A 21,770-nucleotide genomic window follows, 5' to 3' on the forward strand; every position below is an offset into this window, starting at 1 on the left:
CTTAGAGTAGTCAATCATACATAACCTTACATAGAGTACATCATAATCATACATACATCATAATCATACATAGAGTAATCAATCATACAAACATGTACTGTCAGCGTCAATTGAAACGCGAACAAGCCAATTGAAACGCGAACAGCACAAATCGCAGATATTAAACTAGGGAGGCAAAATACATGAGCAGTTGATTTTCCCATCGAAGCGGGAAAGACCGCTCTTCTGAAATGTTAATAGCCCACGCCTGTATTTCACCTCCATCCTCTAATATGCTTGATTTTTTGTGCTCGCGTCTCAGGTGTTTTGTTCGCATTTCATTTGACGCTGATAGTACCACATATCATACATACATGTGGTACATGTTTGTTCAAACATGTACCAACACGCCCAGTTTTCCATGTTAGTCAATCATACATACAGTCGTTCTCCCAATTCGCTGCCGAGCCATATTGCAGTGCTTGAAGTGCCCATGGTTCAACTGTAAATGGTATCGCATCTAAAATGCCTCTTATTGCTGGGTTTCTCTTAACATTCTGGTGCATGTTCAATGTACTTTGGTTGCCGATGAATTTGATGGCTTAGGAACAAAAAGAATGATCTTACCACCGGTTGAAGTTGCAAATGGTCTTACTACTGGTTAAAAGGTTGCACTGAAAAATGGGTGTGAGCTAGGTGCTCCTGTGATTAATCAAAGTGTTGATCTTACAGGCCTCTTCATGTTGCTGCAAGTAATGGCCTAATTGATGCAACCCAGGCGCTACTCCTCAAAGGTGCTGATGTGCTTGCCACAGACGTCAATGGTGAGTGCAATACCTTCCTTAGCCATGCAGTGTTTGCGTTTGGTTGATCTTATCTAGGTGCTTGCACCTTGGTCATGATGTCTCCGTTATCTGCTGTTTTGCTGCATAGCAGTGCATATGGTGAACCTTCGTTAATTATGCTCAGGGGCACTTGAAGGTTTTTATGCATAATGAAGTGGACTTGGTTGCTTGGCTAGTGACTACCTGCTAATCTTCATTGTACATCAGGTGTTTAGCGCAAAATTGCTACGAATTCATCATGCCTCACTTCATGCTAGGTGCTGCTTGGAGCTTTTTTTTCTGTCGTCGCTGCTGCTTCTGATCTTTCAGTTACTACCAAGGTCGTGGTTCCCGTTGTAGGATATAAACAGGTACAGTGAAATCTCGATACAACGAACTTCGCGGGGTCGCGAATAATCGTTCGTTGTTTTGAAGTATCATAATAACGAAAGACTCGCGAAAAAAGGTAGTAGTATTACTGGACAATGAAAATTCTGTACCTTCAGGAAGGGCACACGACAAGCTATGTAATTTTCAAACAGGAACGCAAACGAGAGGTTCAGCGCTCGTTTATTTGAGGAAATCCGTGATTTTCTTCTGGAGGGTGCGACACAGGCGCCCCAGGATGAACTCTTCAACGTCTTCAACTTTTTGGTGCACAGAATTAGGCACATCGCTACAACGTCCGATGAATGTGCGAAGTTTGCCTATGGATGCAAGAACCTCCGCACTAGACACAGTTTCGTTCGCTTGGTCTGCAGGCGGCGGGTCAGCATCGTCGTCCAGTTCATTTTCTTCGCCACGCTCTTCATTCTCGCGGACGCTGCTCACGATGTCTTCTACAGTCAGCTCTGCTAACATTAGGGCAGCATTGTCCGACTCGACGTAGTTCGCAAAAGTTACAGAAGAGTCTACAGAGAGTTTCTCAGTGGGTTCAGTCCACATCTCTTTTGCCCTGTCGTCATCCGTGCTATCAGTGTCATCGCAGTCTTCTGTGTGAGGCGGCAATTTTACAAATCCAGCTTTCCTCCAGCAGTTGTTGATGGTAGAGGCCTTTACGTTTCACCTCGCCCCAGTTACCATTTCGGCAGCCTGGCGGACATTTATGGTTGTCGGGAGTCCGAGCCGAAGGTTTAACAGCAGTCGCTGCAGTAGGCGCTTCCGAAACTCTGTTTTTACGCACCTTATAATCTCCTGATCCGAGCAACGATGTGTTGTTAGGTGGAAGAAATCGAAGGCAGTGGCGAATCTATGCGCTTTCTCTTGAAGCATCGGGCCAGACACTGGTACATTCTGACTTCTTGCTTCTTTAAACCACGTCAGTACTGCCGCTTCAACGTCCTGGAAATTCCCCAGTCGCAACCGTTTTCTAGTTGGAGCAAGCTGCGACTGCCGATGAAGGCTTGTTATTTTCTCCCGATCTTTCAGAATGGTCACGAAAGTCGGTGGTGCAATGCCGCGTTCCTTGCAGATGTCGACCTGCTTTTTTCCGCCGTCCACTTGTTGAAGAATATCCACTTTTTCCTTAAGCGTGACCTGCCGTCGCTTCATCTTGACACTGGCACCCACAGAATTCATCGTCAGCACAGCCAACACGCAGCGGCGAGAAACAACTAGGCCTCGCATTCACGGCGGCCGCACACAAAAAAAAGAAAAGCGCGGAGGTAGTCACATGCACACCGTGGGACTTGGAGGAAGGGGGAGAAAAAAAACGGAGGAGGAGAGACGAGCCAACTTCCGGTTGCGAGGCAGCTTCGGATTCGACTGGATTGTATCGGATGCCTGCCCTTGGCGATTAGCAGAGTTAGCGTGTGCCTCTCGGGGAGTTGGCTCACTTCTCCGGGGTAAGTTAGTAATAATGAGGTGCATTAATAATAGGTGGGCAAATAAATTATGCTCGTTATTCTGAAATGTTCGGTATTTTGAAATTCGTAGTACTGAAATATTTTTACATTGAAAATATAGGTATTTTGGCGGGGATTTTGAAAAAGTTGGTAAATATGAAAAATTCGTTAATGTGAGGTTCGTAGTAACGAGATTATACTGTATAGAGTGGCTATGCTATGATATGGAGGTTACATTATGGTTTCCGAGTTTTTGATATTGGGCTCTGCTTCAGGTGTACGCTCATCTTTCCTCAGATGTAAAAAGCCTTTTTTCTCGTTCTATGTCCAGATAGATTCCTAAAAACAAGAGATGGAATTTGTAATAAAAGTGATGGTGTTGAGAATGGCTCGCAAAAATCTCTCCTTTTTAAAACTGAAACACGAAAAAACTTGGCCATTATAAACTGGTGGAAGTGACAATAAGCAGGAACATTCGTAACCGCTGGATTTCATAGTTATGGTGTTTGGCAGCTCGCTGCTGCCTGTGGAAACCATAGCATATGGGCAGGCATATACAATAAAACCTCATTAAATCGAAGTCATTGGGACCACTAAAAATGTTCAGATTAACCAGGTTTTCAAATTCACTGGTCACAGCAAAAGAATGAGACCCGGGCAAAAAATTTCGTGAATTTGCGTAGGAGCAGATGATTTAACAACATGAAAATTTTGCACTCCGGGCTGTCTTATTATGTCGATACGTCAACATCTAGGACAGATAGATATGTCATACTGTTTGCGAAGGGAAGTTGAAGTCACATTGTGTGCAATAATCAAGGCACAATTGTTCATTCGAGCTTCAAAAATTGATAATTTTACAAAGTTTATCTATGCATGATATTCACACTTTTAATGTTGCTATTTTAAGTGCTGTAAAATTACATGAGGGTAAAATGTTGAAAAACTGCTTTGATTATTGCACTCTTTACTCACCATGCTATGCAGCCATGGGTTAAGAATTATTTTTTATTGAGCCATTTTTTTTTTGCACCGGGATAATAATGAATGACTAATTAAAATTTTCATAGGAACTATCTAATTTATAGAACAGGTAATTTAAGATTTGAAATCCGTATAAAACTGAGCAAGGTGATAGTTTCATTACAATTGGACGTAAGATAAGGAAAATAGGTCTAAGACCAGTCTCCCCCTTAATGATAGCTTTAGAGTTGTCACATGAAAGCCCCACCGATGTCTGAGATGAAATTCACTGATTGTTCAAGAGAGGCTGCTTTGTGATATCATCACAAACTGCCCACCGCAGCAGGTGTCGATTAGTGATTGATTGAGAGAGGTCACGTGACCTTGTGATGTCATCACAACCTGCCCACCGAGTTGTGAGCAATCTGGTTTCTAGAAAGCAACTTAGATAAAGAATCGAAATCAAGAATCGGAAAAAAATGTGGTATATGTAAATGTTGGTGCCCTTGCAGCACAGCAAATACCTGCTACTGCAGCTAGCAGTCATTATGGAGGTTGATGGGCCAAAAATTGCAAAGAAACTGACGCAGGCATGCAGACAAGTCTCAACACAAGCCGTGACAAATGTGAAATCTAATGCTATCGCGTTTCACTCTTAAAGTAACGTAAGTGTCCGCGTAGTTTTGTTTTCATGCACTCATATTTGTGTACAGAGCCGATCACACTTGTCTAGAGCGCTTGAGCGTTGCCATCCAGTGAAAATAAAGCAAAATTGTAAAGTAGGTATTGACTTTCGCTGATAATATACTTGCACTGGAGAGCAGCTTAATAGACATGTGAACTGCACAGGCATTGTCTTAACACCAGCAAAGCAGCTGCAATAAGATTTAACTTGCGCCGTAGCACACCGCTCGAGCACTCTATACAAGTGTGATCGACTCTGTGCTTGTGTGTGGTTGGCAGTCCAGGTCTTGTTTCACTGCAGCTTATGTGGCATAGCATTGATTAATATAGATGGGCCCATTTCTGGTGGAACTCTGCCGAGTCTCTCTAGACATTGAGCCATACAGCAAATGCTCGGCATATTTATTACATGCTTTTAATCTTTTGCAAGTGCTTTTGGACAAACCAGACAAAACAGAGGAGAATCACGTACACTTGCGCATAGTTGGAAGATGATTAGTCCTAATTTTAGAAGTGCATGTGAATGTCCTTGAGGAATCAAATAAAAGCTACTGTCATTGGAGACTCTGCCCACAGCCTCTGCGTGTGATACAGTGAAACCTCGTTATAGCGAACTGGTAAAAAATCGTGAAATAGTTCGATATAGCCGAAATTCGCAATACAAATTTTCGCAAAAACTCTCGCTGTAGAAGCTAAATGTAGTCAGAAAAAGAATGGAGAATGGCAATTGGGAGAGACCTTTTTCCTAGTTTTAGCACCGTTTCGAAGCCACTTGCGATGATTTCGGAGGCCGCAAGACACCGAGCGGCAAACACCGCTTAGGTTGGCTTCCCCGCACAGCACCGCAGCACATGGCAGCAGCAAGACCAGCGCCAACTAGAGTAGTTTCCTTGCATAACAGTGGTGTCGTGTAAAAAATGAGACGCCAGGGTGAAAGCTATCGCCGTTTTCACCACCTCCGCTCCGTGACAGTCGACGTGAGCTGAGGATGGCTGCTCAAAATCTACAATAACCAACCGTATCACTAGTTCCGGGGCACTATCGATGGGTGCACAAAAGGCACAAACGGATGCTAACCGCGTGACTACGAACTGTTCTCGCCGCTATATCTTCTGTGGCGGTGCTGGCAAATGCGAGATAAAGCGTGAACTGTGGCGCGAATGCTTGCTGCACCACCACCAGTCACCTGTGTTGTGAGGCAAAGCCCGCCACCCGCTTTCTGGCCGGGCAGAATTTGGCACTCGCAGTTCAGTATATGTATTCATCGTCATCATCAGCCTGAATACACCCACTGCTGGGCAAACCACATTCCATATATAAAGTTGGAAATGCATGTGTTTGTTAAAAATAATTAGAAACAATTCAATATAGCGAATACTTTTCAATATCCGTGTTCAATATAACGAGGTTTGACTGTATATGCTGCTCTTGATATATTTTTACATTCAAGCACCTTGGCACATACAGCCTCTTCCTCTGTCTATCTTCCCCTCCTTCCAGTCTTCGTGCCCCGTGCTTCACATGTGTCGGAAGGCGGCTCAAAGGACTCTTCATGTCATCTTGCACTTTGTTTTCAGGCCACACACCTGCCCTTTCCTGTGCCAGGAGCAACGAAGTAGCCGAGTGCCTTGCTCTTATCCTGGCTGTGATGCCTTCGTCGAGTCCCTTCCGGATGGATGGTTTCTCACGTGAGTTGTGCCTTCTCTCTCACTGTAGGTTTCTGGAGGAATGGTTTCATGAATTGTGGGTTTTCTGCCAATAGCTGTGAACGTAATGTCGCAGATTTTTACGTAGCACTGCTGGTGCCACCCCCACAGTCGTTTTTTGTGGTCCGCATGTCATGCAGAAAAACAACAAGCAAGCCATTGCTAACGCAGCTTGAAATTCGCGCAATTTCAGCTCCGCGCTTATATAGTCAACGTGAGCCGCCACTGCTTCAGTCTTCGAAGCTTCGCTGGCTTGACAAACTTATGGTAGAACCTAGACAATGCTTTACTTATGTATTGTGCTGCGCCATATTCTGTGGCATTTTTTTTTTTTTGGCAGAATACCTGATTTTAATGTGGTCCTGTTTTGTACGCCAGTTTCTATTTGGCCTAGTCACATTTTTGTGATTATCGTGTGTTGCATTGTGTTGCATTCCTTGGATGAGAAGAGCTGGTTCCGATGGTACATTGCTACATCTTTGTCATCATTGAGTGTCTTTTTTTTTTTTTTCTTGTTCTACACCCATAGTGTGTCATGTGTGTCATAGTGTGTCATGTGCCATTCACTGCAGTTTTTCTTATAGCCATGAAAAAGCATATTCCCATTTTGGTAAAGGCCTCCAGGTACTTGTTCATCATGCACAATTTTATTTTCATCTACTGTTGCATGCTTCCTATAAGAAATACTTTGTCAAATAAAAGGCTATAAAGTCACCTTTTAGGCTTCCATTCTGAAGTTTGTGTGTGTGCTTCAAAATGGATGGCATTTGCTCCAAATTGAAAATTTTCCTGCCTCAAGGCCTGCTTCAAAACACTCTTGATCATTCTCAGCACTGCACAGAAAACGGTGCGTAATGTGACATACCGTATAAATGCGTGCAAGGGCCACACTTTTTTTCCAGTTTCTAGGGCCAATTTTTGGGGTGCGGTCCATACACGCGATGTGCGAAAAAATTTTTTTTTTTGAAACTAAAAAGACACCATTCAGGCAATGAGCGACTTTTATTCTGCGTTAAATCGTCTCTCGTGGAGTATTTGAACTCTGAGCTGGTGCTGTGCTCTGGTGCACGCTCATCCCAAAAGAGGCCGCGCAGCATATCCGCTGTCAACATGTAGTCGGTGTTCCGCACTTCCACCACATAGTAGAGCAGCTCTTCCAGTTCAGGAAACTTGCACGGCTTGCCTCGGAAGGCATTCTTTTTGCAGCTTGCATTTCTCATTACATCCTTTTGGTTGCACCATCATCGGACATACTCCTCGGCCGCGTCGAATTTCCTGCCCGCTGCACGCTTGCAATGTTCGAGTGCTAACTCTCAGCCCTGCAGCTTTTAAGGTGCTTGCCCATCGTGCTAAAACTGCTACACTCAGTGGCAGCACTCGAAAGCCACAATTGCTACAACTACTGTGAACACGCCACAAAAGCAACAAAAGGCTGGAGCTGGCGATGTTGATGCCGATGAGGATAGCGGGAGGTCGCGGCAGAGGGAAAAGTTGATGATGATGATGACTGCGACCTCGGGCGCCATCCATGGACAGCACTTGGAGGCTCCTGTGTGCGTGCATGACCTCCGAGGCAATGGCGCGTGCGTGGCCTCTGCGACCAAGCGCACCGTTGCTCGCAGCCGGGGGCTGATCGCGGAGGCCACAGCGCGTACATTTAGAAGGCTATTCCCGCCTGAGTCACGGAAAGTTCGGGTGCGGCCCTTACACAGATTTCTTTTTTTTTTAAACATTTCCTTCAGGAAAATGGGTTGCGGCCCATACACGGGTGTGGCCCTTATACGGTATTTCACAGATGTGTCTCCTCTTCAATAGTACAGCGTAAAACTTAGAATTGAATATATGTCGGGTGCTACTTTGTGCCATTAACCCTTTCGCTGTCGGGTGTTTCTGCCCGTGACGCACCCCCGGTGTCGCACGCTTCCGGGATGATGGTCCCGCTGTTTCAACGTCAGAATCTGACGATGCGGAACTCGCCTCTTCCTCGGATGAGACGCTGTCAGAGTCCTAATCCGAGCTTGGCTCGTATTCAGAATCGGAGTCACCGCTCCAATGCGCAGCAGGGGTGTGCTTTCAGTGGCCCGCAAAACAGAGAGAAATGGGACGCTGTGTAATAAAGATGAGAGAGGGAGATGGAAAAAGGCTAAAACAAAGTTAGAGGAGCTTTACGTTTGCTGCTGCCAGCCGCAAGCGAGGGTGCGACGAGAGAGCGAAAGCAGCGATCAAGTCATGTGTCGGTTTCTTTGACTCTCGGAGTGGCAACGGTGCGCACCCTTGAACTTGAAGCGCCGTAGCTCACACGCCGACAGAAGAAAAATAAAAACCTGCAAAACAACGGCAGATGGCAGAACAACCCTTGGACCCATAACCACACGCGCGCGCGTCATGATCCGGCGAATGCGCCACTCAGCAAAGAGAGAGGGGTGGGATGGCAGTCGCTCTGTACTCTTCACTACACGTACCATAACAGTAAGGGGCGAAAATACGAACTTGTAGAAAGATTCAACAGATGGCGCGGCTAGTCCAAGAGCGTCAGCTTTGCGCTCAAGCGCGAAATTTTGAACGCACGATAGAGAACGTACCGGTACGTCAGTGACACTGTGGGGGGGAAGCGCAAAAACATACCGGTACGTCCGTGACAGCGAAAGGGTTAATGACGAACTTATGGTGCAGCACACCTTTACACCACACTCATCTTTTTCCAACATTGTTTGCCATTCTAAAAGAATTGGAAACTAAAAGCTATATGCTCCAGAGTACTTCTAAATCAATGTTTTATTGCTCCAAAATGCGCCAGGTTGGAAATTTTAGTGCTCCAGATTGCTCCTAAATCGACGTTCCTCTGCTCCGAAGTGCTCCGAATTGGAAATTTCAGTGCTCAAAAAATTACTCTGATTTTCATTTTACCAGCAGCATCACTATTTTCAGCATTTCATGTACTTGACGGTATTCTGGTTTTTGTGTTTCTGATGAAATGTTTTTAGTTTCTGTTAAAAACTGCAAATTCACATTTTACCTTGTTATCTAGGCGCCTGTTACAAAAAAGAGAAATCACTCGTTTTGCCTTCTACGGAGCCCGCTTCTGAAGCACTCATTCATGGCATGGCCTAGCTTCTTTGAGTCTGCCGTTCTGTGATGCATTGTAAAGTTGGCTGTGGTATTTTCTGTCCATTTCTTTTCAAGCTTCTTGCTGTGCTGTTAATTTGTCTTTTCTCCTTTTTGTCTTTTCCTCATTTCAGTTTGACACGCAGCAGTCAATAACAGCAATGCATTTCAGCCTTCTTATCATTACTGCTGCCTAAAGCACAGCAAGTGTGCGTACAGTGTTGCTTCTGTGGGCTTCTTTCCTTACGGGAGTGGTCTGTTTCTTTTGGAAGGTGTGAGCGGCCTGTACCAGCAGGGTGGTGGTCGTCTGTCGGAGCTGCTGAATGACCAGAGCAACCACCACACGGGGGCCAGACCGTCGTCCTCCGAGAGCCGGGACTGCTCTGAGCCCTGCCAGAGCTCGGACTCTGAGTACTACTGACGGTTGCTGCTGCCCGCGCTGCTCCTCATCAGTGGTTGCGGGGCAGGCAAGGAGGCTCCTGGGGCCCTCGCTTAGCCTGCTGCAATGCCACTGTGGGGCCACTGGCGCTGGGCGGCGAGAGATTGCTACCTTGCTCTTTGACAGCACAGCAGTGTGTAGAACCCTCGCTCAGTCAGCTGGAAACTGCATTTCTAAGCCACTCTGCTTGCTCTGTTTGTTCTGTTTGTGACAGAATCTTACCAAAATTGTGCCATGCTAGATGGGGAGGCAACATCCTTGCTGTTATTTCCATTGACTCAGGCTGCTGAAGTTAATGGATCCTCTCTATGTCTCCTCCAAGAAAGTCACTCCTAAGAGGGTGGTGAAAATTGAGATGTTGCTGCATTCTTCCTTTATTGAACCTTGTTGCTTCTTAACATCCTGCGATCACAGTGAGACAGTCTGCAGAGATGTCAAATTGAACACCTACTGGCTGGCCTCTTTCTATTTTTTTTTTTGAGTGCAGCTCCTTCTGCTATGACCACCTCGAGGCGGCCTTATCTTTGTAATGCCATTTAATGCATTGTGGCTTCAAAAAGCATTTGGATTGCCCTTATGGGTGTGTCTTTAGGCCCGTCAGGGAAGTACCCATTGATGTGCGCACTTCCTTTATGGTTGTCATTTTGTTCTGCGGGCCTCCTTCCTATGCAGACGGATATGCATGCCAACACTGTTTTGTCCCCTTTAAGTTTTCCAGGCATGCAGGGGCCCTCCAGATATTGTTTGCTGTGCTCTTTTGTTGCAATCTAGATTGTGCCTTTTTTTTTTTTTCCCCCGTACTCTGTAAAGGCAGATAAGTGAGACAGTTGCAAGCCCCTCTGTGGCCTCTTGACATTCTCAAGCTGGCTTCATGCTCTGCTCCTTTTTTGTTTGTTTTATTGCATGTAGAGGTCAGAATTTGGTCTGCCGAGGAGACGTCTTTGTACCGAAAGACGTTCAGCCTGCCTTTAGGAACTGGTGGTTAGCAAGAGACACTTGGCCTTGCAGTTCTGCCGTGCTGTTTGTTATCAACTCCTCCAGGCATCCCAGTGCAGCAGCAGTCGGCGGCAAAAGTGCTCTTTCTGCCGTCCACGAACCAAGCCTAGACTGCACCTGACATTGCCGCCGCCATTGCCACTGTCTCCATTGCCTCTTGGAAAGCAGAAGGTTTTTGATGATGCATTCCACCGCAAACGGGTTCTTTGGTGGTCGCATTTCCTGGATTCTGCTGCGGTGGCAGTCTTTGTCGGTGCAGCAGCTTTGCAGAAATCCAACAGTTGACAGGAATGCTGATGTTGGCTCTATGATTGTTGATGTTCGTGTGTGCTTGCCCAAGGAGAGCAGTGCACGGAGCCAGCGTAGGGCACTGCTCATGTCCCTTCTCTACTTTTGCCTTCCTTTTTAAAAGTCTTTTTGGTTTGATTATAAACATATTGCTCGTCTACTAGTCCCCAGTGTAATGTTAGTATGCCTCCTTTATAGAGTTATAGGGGAAGAATATGCAAGTGCTATAGCATAGCTTAAAGTTTACCATAGCTTTGGTGTTGGCAGTTGTACGCTTGCACTGCTTTGCAGAAACCAAACACAAGTGTGCTTTCGCTGTCCTTCTTGTTGTGTTTTCTTTTTCCCCCAGCCTTGTGCATGTAGATGGAGTGCTGAATTCGTTTTGGTTTGTGGTGTCCTGCTTTCTTTTTTACTAGGTTTCTTGTGGAGGTACCTTGCCAGCTGCCTTTATACACAGTTGTGACAACTAGAGCTGATGCTGGTAATGCGTGTGCATAGTGGTGTGCGGTGGTGTGCGTTGCTTTCCGTAAACTTCATAAAGCAGTTGGGAAACTGCACACACCAGCAGTGGTGTCTACATGTACATTGCTTGTGAGCTAGCACTTTGACAGTATTCACGCGTGATTAAGACGGATTTCTGTTGCTGTATAAGAGTAGCACTGGAATTGAGTGTTATATTTGATTGCTCGGAACTGCAAATTTAGTATACGCCTGTATTATTGCGCGTTACAGATGTTAGTGCTTGGAACATAATGAAGGGGAGCTGTAATAGCATGCAAGTGGTACAGATTTATGATGGAAGACGCCAGGCAGCTTCCTTTAGAAGTGTCATGTGAAGATGACACTTCTTGAGGCGTCTTCTTCTCATGTGTTACCATGCCATTTTCTGATGTAGCATCCAAAGAAGAATAATTGAACAGCGCACCCGAGGTACAGCTTCGGTGCTGTCAAGGCTCTCGTACTACCTATGTGCAGTTCAAGTAGAAACCGAGTTAATTTTGCTGGAAATTACTAGCTCACTGGCACCTTACATGGGGTACATGTGTAGAGGAAGGACTGTAGCATAAGTATGCGCCTTGTGAAATGTCTTTTATTTTTAGGCATGGGTGTGCAAATGGTTAAAGTTTTAAAAATTTAAGGAACTCTAGAGACGATTTTATGCATTGCCCATTTGTTTTGAGCTACCGCAGTGGCAAAGTGGTTATGGTGCTGAACTGCTGACCGGAAAGATGCGGGTTCTATCTCAGCCGCAGGTTTTGATGGAAGCAAAATGCTAGAGGCCCGTGTACTGTGCAATATCAGTGCATGCTAAAGAACCCCAAGTGGTCGAAATTATCCAGAGCCCTCCACTACAGCATCCCTCATAGCCTGAGTCGCTTTGGAACGTTAAGCCGCATAAAACCGAACCATTTGTTTCAAGGAAGTAGGATCCTGGGACTTCTAATCACATTCACTGCAATCGTGACAACACAAAACAGAGGGGCAATGGTTGAGGGGCAAGCCTTGGTCTGATAGCCAACTTTTTTATGAGAGGACTTGTCTTCTGGGCAAGTTCTCCTGTCAAAACATCACTTGTCAGTTCTGTGATATCCGTGGTGGAATTGATTGAAGCTAAGTTGGTTTTGCTTAAGGTTATGTGAAAAATGGCATGTGGAAATGGACGTCCAAGAATTTCCATTCTTCATAATTGAAGTTATGCGTAGGGAATAACCCCGATGAAAGCCAAGAGTAGCTGGCCATGCTATTGGAGGATGATCTGTTGTCACTGTGCAGTCTGCTATGTGCGCCGTAATAAAATTTTGGTAGACTATGAAAAGTGGGTTATGTAGCTTTAGAATTCCAGGCCAGTGGGAGGCTAATCCCACCTGTACATTTACACCACCACCACCACCTCTGTTCAAGAATGCATTTGGCACATATCGCTGAAACACTCAGTGCATTGGCCTATTGCTAGACCTATGTGGGTAGAGCAGTGTTTTACTTAATATTAGAACAACTTCAAATCTACTAATTTGTTCACAGAATTCAGAAGTTATTGCATGGTATTTCTAACGTTTTTATAAAAGAAACAAAATGTTATGAAGCAAAAGTATAGATAGCACTTTTTGGACTTCTGTGGTTGGAATTGGCGATCAAAGAGGGGGGTATCATTAGCTTTGGATTTTTGATTTCAAATGCCAGAGTGCGTAATGCAGAAATGGCAGTCCCTAAATTTGCTCAGAGTATGGGCTATTTGGCACAACTTTTCTGTGTTTTGCTGCATTTTATGATTCAAAAAGCTGTTGAAAGGTACCTTGCTTTGTCCTTTCAATCTGCTTGTGTCCACTAACAATTTGATCCCGGCCGCGGCGGCTGGAATTTCTTTGGAGGAGAAATTCTAGAGGCCCGTGTACTGTGCGATGTCAGTGCACGTTAAAGAACCCCAGGTGGTCGAAATTTCCGGAGCCCTCCACTACGGCGTCTCTCATAGCCTTAGTCGCTTTGGGACGTTAAACCCCATAAACGAAACGAACGGGACTAACAATTTGATAACCAGCGTTTGCACACCCATTGCAGTTTGTTGGCAGGAAGTATATTTGAGCACATGTTGGAGCCAGATTGTGTGAAGATTAGCTCCAGCTTTTGTGAAACAGTCAAATGTGCCTCTTATAAGGCTTGACAGTTACAGCAATAAGAAGACATTCCTGCATTTGGCTTTAAAAAGAAATGCTGCATGTTCTTTTGTATTTGACGCATTCCTTCGTTTTGCCGCATTTTACTTTCTGTGTTCTGAGCATAATTTATTGCTCTTGCTTAGCGGTCGTGTAAATATGGTACAACATCTGGTGATACTGTGTGTATAGTATTAACTATTATTCTAGTTTTGTGTACCAAAGCCTCAACCAATGGGCTGCCTAACCCTGGGCATATGAACAGCATGGTTGATGCCATGTTGTTTGAAATGACAGCCATATTTTTTTTTTTTGTCCCTTCCCCGTTCTCGATTCCTGTGATACGCACAGCTAGTTGAGATTCTTCCCTGTGGTTACAGGCGTGAATCCAGTGCAAGGGAAAGAAAGAATTGAGGCAGACGGATGCAAGAGGCTGTTCATTCAGTGCACAAAACAACAGCCTCACTCGTTACAACCAGGGCGGGGGATGCAGTGAGACAGAGTTGCACAGCCTGTATTCTCCCATAGATGGAACTGTGGAGAAGCAAATGTGGTTTTTCAACCCCTTTCTTACATATCTGGCACTCTCAGCAAAAAGAAAAGATGCTGTGCTTAACCCTAACAATTCAGTATTGCACACTTATCCTCACAAGTGTGAAGAGTAGCAAGGTCTGTGTCATGCAGTGGATGAAGTAGTGCTGAAACTTAAGTGGAATGCCTGCAAGATAAGCAGGTAGTGGTGGCAGTTTAGTCTTCACCTATTGTTCTTGAGCTTACCTGCTTTTGTAACTTGAATTGGTCAGGGGCACACTCCGTTCATGATGGGCACCAGTAGTTGGTACACCAGAGTGGCACATAAAGCTTTTTTCAGCTTGTGCTGGGGATTTCCCAATACTGGCAAAAAAAGAAATCGGGTCAAGGGTGTCGCTTTTAAGCTTGTTCCTTTAATTTGGTGTGGGCTTCTGCTGTGGCCGTTGTTTTAACACTTGTGTAAGGAACGCGTTATAAGTTGCCATTTTTTGGGATGAACGTACTCCATGTCAGGATATGTGTTCAGAGTCTGCTTTTGTAAGGCGGCAGCCATCAATGTTTTTGTTGGAACTCTGTTCTCATTGGATGATTCCTTTGTACCATGGCTTTGTGTAGAGGCTCGTCAACATTGCCGTTGGTCCTGGAGTGGCGAACAATGTTTAGAACATCCTTTGACCTCATTGGATTTTCATTTTTTTTTCTTATGTTTGTACCAAGGCATGGCTTGTTTTTCACGTTGACATATCTCCAATCACCACTGCAGGGTCTCTTAATGCTAAGCTGCAAGGCTGCTAGTAGTAGTCACAGATCCTTGGCACACAAATAAGCCTGTACAAATGCATATAGTCATTCGCGACCGTGGGCAAAGTACAAGACTGTTAACAGTTTGACTGCTGTTTTTAATTTGACTTGCCAACAACCTTGGCATTGTTACTTCGCTTATTTGCCAAGAGCAGTTTTGGGGAATCGCTACTGAATGTGCAATGCATACGACGTACAACACAATGTGCAAAGTATATGTGTCACGCGTGGTCAGCCAGCCAGCCTGGGGCTACAACTCAAAGCTGTTTCATTGCATTTTGGATCGCCAACGGCATTTGCTTGTAAATTGCCATGGAAAAATGGTGCATGTTGTGTGGATTAGCCTACCCCATCTTTAAACTTGTCGTCATAGTCTTGTGCCTTACTCTCGCATAACGACTCTGTTATGGAAAGAGTATGTCCATGCAAGTATTGTTTCTCGGGTTTTCAAGTGAAATGCAGAAGAAAAGTGGAAGCGAAAGTGTTGTTGCTTTTTTTATTATTATTATTATTATTATAGCTCAGCCTTTGCGTCTTGTCATTAGAATGTAGTCATGTTTGTTTTGAACAGACTGAAGCAAGAGACATCCCAAGGCCAGAGTGCACATGTCTTTCTCTTTCAGACTTAGAGCTTGTTTTTTTGTGTGTCAGGACCTCTAATGTGTAATAAATTTAAGCAATGATTTTTTTTTTTGTTAATATTTTATGTAGCCTCGAGGGAAGAATTCTACTGCAAAGAGAGTTTCGAACAATGTGCAATTATTGCCAGTGATTTTGACTTGTTGCCAAGTAGGTAGCTGCTTTACTTTGTAGCCTCTTTTATTATTGTTTTTATTATTTCTCTTCCTATCCCTGAAGTAGCCAGTTCTGATCATTTGTAAAATAGAAATCTGAGTGGTAGTCTTCAGATTCCAGCACCTTGCTCCGGCTGTCAAATGTACGCAAGCTTTCTTTGTGTGTTTTGCTACATTGGTAGTACTATGCTTGTAGGTAATTTCATGGTTGTTGAGAAAGTATTTTAAGACACGGAGCTGCTTCAGACTTTGCGTACATATTTAAGGCATCATGTGACTGTGTGGGGCATGCTACTTCCAAATGGAGCAGATCTTTCATCACTTACAGGCTTGAGTGCACTCTGCAAGCAGGTGTATGTGTAGCTTCATTAGAAACTTCGCCGTCAGCTTCATTGCTTGCTGGCAGTAATTTTGCATGCATTGATCCCTAATATGTTGAAACTCTTAAACCTGCAAGATTTTTTGCATTGCCATACAGGATTGGTGAGTGTGGCATGTTTCACCACGTGCCTGGTATCTGGTCCTTGTCCAAATGTGCTGCTTGCACATCTGAATTCGGGGCTTGTTTGTGGGCACAAGAACAGCTGGCAGCAATGAATTCGCACTTGCTTTAGGAGCTGTATATGCATGCCTGCGCGATTTGGCTGGTGACAGAGGTCATATTTGCACTCATTTTTGTTTGGTTTACATTACATTTTTGCATCATTCAAGAGTTGCCTTTGAAAATACTCATCAGCTTAGTTTCATATTCTTTCTATGCTGCCAACGCAGAGTTTATAAGGAGTAGAAGCCTCTTGTGCAATCCTTAACATGTATTAATTTACACCTTGGAGCGAGTGCTGTCTAGTTTGTGAGGCTGCACTATGGGGTATCTGATGGAGGGGTTCTGCAGTGTTAAATTCTCAGCTACGTTAGCAAGCAAGCTTGGCAGATGTTTTAAAGTAACTGAAGGTCATCTTGATCAGCCATGGGGGCTGCTTGGTCGCCTGTTTGTTGGGAGAACGAAATCTTTGGTATCACCATTGGTCAGGATACTTAATGGCAATATCTCTGCATTTCTCCACACGGAGCAGTTACATGCAGATTGGTGTTATTTTGCTAAGTTGGCTAACAAAACCATTATGTTTGCGGAGGTCTGTCTGTCTTTTAAAATCCCTTTCTTGGCTGCTCTTCTGTATCCGGTGGTAAATGCACATTTACTGAGGTTGCCGTAAACAGCAGCCATATTTCATACTCTCTTCAGAGTGCTTTATATTATGCAGGCCAGCACCTGCAGTGCATGCAAACGGCTGTTGCTTTTACTTTGCATGGATGCAAGCCAACATGCCTGCTTGCATGATACTCATGCAGAATACATTGAAAGTGCTCAATACAAGTTACTACTACATGAAATATTGATTTTACTTTTGTAGTATAGCTGTAACCAGGGCTTATGCTAATGCTGTGCTATCTCTGTGACTGCTCTGTCATTGTCCAGCGAATGCTTGCTTTGTTAGTACACATGCTCAAAGAAGGCTACAGAAATCACTGACAATCCCTCTCATGTTTCGTCACTTTATTTTTGTCTCTGCTTCCACAGACGGAATGACGTGTTATTTGTTATATTGGCAGTTGTCTTTTACGTTCTGATTTCTAACTTCCCTTAAAGCTGTCTCCAAGGGCACTCGTACCGCTTTTTTGTAAGGCACTGGCCACAGATGTATTAGTGTGAGAGGTTGCAGGCTGCTTGAATTTCTTCATGAATGCTTGAGACTGTGGGGTCTGTCTTCAACCGTCTGCCGCAAAGCAGTGTTTTGCTTTGTTCCTGCAAAGGTTAATGTATGCCATATAAGCCAGTAATTGTCTGTAGTGCGCCAGCCGGACAAAGAGTAAGATGTGTACAGCAGTGTGCCTTGCAAAGCTGCCATAGTTAGATAAACTTGTCATGTTGGGGTTGCTTAACCATCGGTGTAAGTCGCAGGTCTGCCTCTCCTTCATTTCCTCTCTCCCTCTGTTTTCCTCCTTCCCTTTCTCAAACAGCTTCATTTGGTTGGGCACAAGAACACATACAAGCACACCAACAACACGGTAATCCTATGCCAACTAAGGTTGTGTTACATACTTAGCTTGAGACGTCACATTTCACTCATCTAGTCGAGCGTCATTGATCTGGACATTTAAAAAAAAAAAATTGCTCATCCTTTGTCATGACGTGAACCATACCAAACGCATGAGGACAAGCGCAACTGTTGTTCCTGCCCTTGTATTTCGGTCCTTTGGGACACCTCCATGGTGGTGTGCATTGCTTCTCACAAATGCATGCATGTGTACTAGTCCCCCGAAAGTGTTTGTTGTGTATGCAGCCTTTCACAGAGTATGCTACCCCTTCTCGATGGTCTTGTGATGTACTGTAAGTGGAGCAGTTTCCGAATGTCCTTCCGGCATGGACAGTTTTCTGCAGTGGTTAACGTGTGTGCGCGTGTATTTGTGCCTACACACTTGGCATGCCATTTGACTACTTGCACACGGCAGGCACGTAGTGACTTTCCAACACAAATGTGGCCTAGAGAGTAGGGCTCTGAGAAACTTAGTGCCTTTGGGGCATTGACCAAGTAGCTATATCACAAGTCCGAGCTATACAAGCTGTGGACGCACAAGCATTGGGGAGTCTCCAGAATCATTAGCTCCTTTTGTCTGTTGGCACTGTGGTTTCTTTGCAATAATGGTTTGGTAAGGTGTGCCAAAACAAAATGGGGGAAGAACATTTATGTGAGCGGTGAGGCCTGGCCATTTGTGCAAGGCAGAACTGAGTTCATTATGCTAGTGTCGGTGCTTATGTTTGTCTCATCATTGTGTGCTAATATTTGTTAAAACAGTTCATGATGAACATTGGCACTTCCAAGCACTGTTGCAGGTGCAAAAGCCTGTTGCAGGTTGTATTCACTGCTAATATTAGGTGTGAAGTGCTTTGTCCATGGTGTGAAATTCAGCCAGCATGGTCATTCTTAACGTGGCTTTCAGTTCCCGCATCGTATAGCATCATTTATTTTTTTCTTGAAAAATTGTGAAATGACGCATATCTAAAGCAAGGTAGGGCAGGCACTTGTGTGTGTGTGCTGTGCTTTTCCTAATGAGCACTTGATTGGGTTGAGCAGAAATGAGGCTTATTATAGAATTTTCTTCTTTGCTGACCATGCTTTGTGATAATGAATATTACAGCCTTTGATGTCACAAAAATTCAATGTTTTTGCAAATTTCTGAATGTTCATGTATGCATGCATACATGCATGGATTTTCAGCCTGTTAAAGGGAGGAGAAGCTCTAACATGAGTACGTATAGGTATGCAATCCTCAACACTGACCCACTGTCAATGCTCAGTGCCTACAGTTTCTGCAAGCATTTGTGCAAAGAGCAGTAGGATAATTTACTGTACGGCCAGTCCGCATTTCAAGAGTTGCAGCTTTTTATCATGAATCATTCCACTTTTTTTTTCAAGCCCCCACACACGTTGATCTGGCTCACTTTTACTTGTCCTCTCTCCTAGACGTGACTTGTAGCAGCAGGACAGTGGTGCTCACTTTGTAACCTATCATGTGCCTCCTGCGTGTGAAGGATTGTGGACACTGTGTTTCACAGCTGATGTCTCTGCCTGCTTGTGCAAGACCCGCTGGGGCTGTGGTCTTTCCACACGTGCACGCCCAGTGAGGAAAAAGGAAAACGGTGGCCGGCAGAGTTCACACAGAGTTGCAGTGCATCTCCCATGTTCCCCTGTTTTGGGCTTTGTGAGGGTGCACAACAACTTTGATACCTTGCAGTACCAGAAGCACTTGCTTCATGCAACTTCGGGACTTCTCAGAAGGAACCAGTGTTCCTGAAAGTGCCATGTTATAATAGCATGCCTGCTTTTTTTTTTCTTTCTTTTCTCCCCATTTGATTTTGTTCCATGGTGCATCCGTCTCTGGCAGATTGGAACATAAGCCAACTCTGTCAATTGGTGCAATCAGGGCCTCTCTCCCAAACCAGAGAAGTATTTGCTGCTGCTGTATGTCGAGTGCTGTAATGTTGAGGGTACGCATCTACCGAGCCTTGCTGATTGCCCACTGTCATTTTGTGCGTGTCGGTTGTTGCCACTTGGTGGCTGAAGTGGCAGCATGTGTGCAGAGTTTCTTCCACACTTTGAGCACCGTTTGTTTCTTTTTAACTTATTCAGAAAGTTACGCTTTATTTGGCATGTTTGAAAGGTGACAGTGGGTTTCAATGCCTTCCTTTGCGTCACTTGTGCTTTGGAGTGTTCACATTTGCAGCTGCCTTTTGTTTCCGTTATTTCTGCCCGAGCTTGCATTGTTGTACTGTAGTGTGTGTACTATGGCGTGTGTCAAGTATGATATCTCTGGGCTTGCTGTTGAAGCAAAGTGTCCCTAAAAGTGCCATTTTTGATGACGCTGACATGCAGATGATAACGTCTTATGTAACATGTAATTTTTTTTATCCTTTGATCTGTCTTTCCCACCTAAGATATTCATTTTTGTTTTTCGTAACGTGTACAGTATGTACCTGGACGTGCTGCGAGATCGTTTGTTCCATGTTTCTGGAACGCGGCAACCTTGAGTGCTGTAGTTCCCTATGTAGCCTAGGCATAAGATTTGTGATTTTTGAATTATTTGTTTCAAATTATTCTGCTTAGGCCAGTGTAACCCAGTTACCTGCTTGGTAGTCCCCGTGAGTCGTTGTTGCAGCCTGCTGAAGCCATGTAGTCAACTCTTCCTGCTCACTGTAAGAAGTGTTCACATTTGTGAATGTCTGCTTGTTTTTGGCATCTGTGCACTCGTAACTGGTGGGGAAATGCAGCTGAAACCAGTTGTTGGACACGACCGTGATGTATCTGGAATTGATTTGTAGAAAAGCTAGATCTGAGAATTATGAAAAACATGCAGATGGTCATATGCCAGCTAATGCTTGTGTCTGTGACTGCTTCTGCAGGGGAGTTGGCTGAGCTCAACTCATGGATTCCGCACAGTGGCTGCCAACTTGCTCTTTACACTCAGAGTTCACAACGTAGCACTTGTTTAAGAGAGTCACATTTTTTTGTGGGAACTGCTTGTAGGTGATTGCTCTACTAATTGTGATCAAGGTGGCCTGTGACAAAGGTACATTGGTTTACACAGTCTTTCCTGTTGAAAAATGAGTTGTAGTTGTCTTTTGTATTGAAAAATATCTTACTGCTTCCAATGTTACTTTGAATGCAAAAGGAGATATGGCATCTAGTAGAGGAATGTGACATGCACATGCTGAAGGACATTTGCGCATGGGGCACCTGTTGCCGTCAGGTATTCAAAGTTGCCATCAAGAAGCTTGTTTAGGCATGCTTTTCTTCCTTTCACGGCTTGTGGCATGGTGCTGTTCTTGCACATAAGGATGATGTGCTGTGCCATTCAAGGCTGTATGTGCACAAATGCACCTTAGCTTCATTTCAGTGTCTCATTGCAGCAATCTTGTACTGCTTGTGTTGACACCGGTGCAATTAAAATTAAGGTAGAGAAAGAAATTGCACTCTGGAACATTCTAACAAGTATGATTCTGTGGTGATTAGTACCTTTGTTAGCTTTACAGAGTAACATCATTATTTGACCTAGTTCCAGCTATTGAAGCAAAATTCTGTTGTTTTTGAGGAATGGTGATAGCCTAGAGAATGTTATCTTAATCTAGTGGTGGTGCATAGTTTGCAAGAAGCCTCCTCTGATAACACAAAGCAATTTCTTGTGCCATCATTGTTTTAAAATTAGAATCTCAGGTCTCATTTCTTGAAAGTTTGCTGCATACAACTTGTTCTGCTGTCAGATTGACAGCTTCTGAGATTTTGTTATTGTTCATGCTACATTTGAGCATGTTTTCTAAGCCCAGCAAATTTTTTCTTTTTGTCACATGTTGAGCAGAGCTAGGTCATTTTTTTTTATTATTGTACTGCAGGTTTAGGAGTTAACCTTGTTTGATTTTTTTTTTCTGACTTGAGCACTACCTCTCTATTGTCTTGACCTCAGCTGCTGTCATAAAAATGCAGCACCTTTGTTCCTTAGCACATGTTGCGCTTACGACTAGCCTCTTTGCCTAGGGAGTATGTTAACAAAACTGTTCTGTCATTTCATTTGACTTTTTTTTTCTTTGCACTCTGTTCTCAACATTGGTGC

General features: G+C 44.3%; 1 protein-coding gene across 3 annotated transcripts in view; it reads left to right on the plus strand.

Annotated features, from left to right (window-relative positions):
• Positions 1-10,245, plus strand: part of LOC149341695 (uncharacterized) — a 48,674-nt gene extending 38,429 nt beyond the window's left edge. For all 3 annotated transcript variants that reach the window (XM_089543861.1, XM_089543862.1, XM_089543864.1), the window contains 3 exons: positions 712-803; positions 5,872-5,982; positions 9,378-10,245. In XM_089543861.1, coding sequence (XP_089399987.1) covers positions 712-803; positions 5,872-5,982; positions 9,378-9,526 — 352 coding nt within the window. In that variant the 3' untranslated portion in view covers positions 9,527-10,245. The remainder of the gene's footprint in view (positions 1-711; positions 804-5,871; positions 5,983-9,377) is intronic.
• The last annotated feature ends 11,525 nt before the right edge of the window (positions 10,246-21,770 follow it).

Source organism: Amblyomma mixtum, chromosome 5, assembly GCF_055824585.1.
Source record: "Amblyomma mixtum isolate Tamu chromosome 5, ASM5582458v1, whole genome shotgun sequence".
NCBI lineage: Eukaryota > Metazoa > Arthropoda > Arachnida > Ixodida > Ixodidae > Amblyomma > Amblyomma mixtum.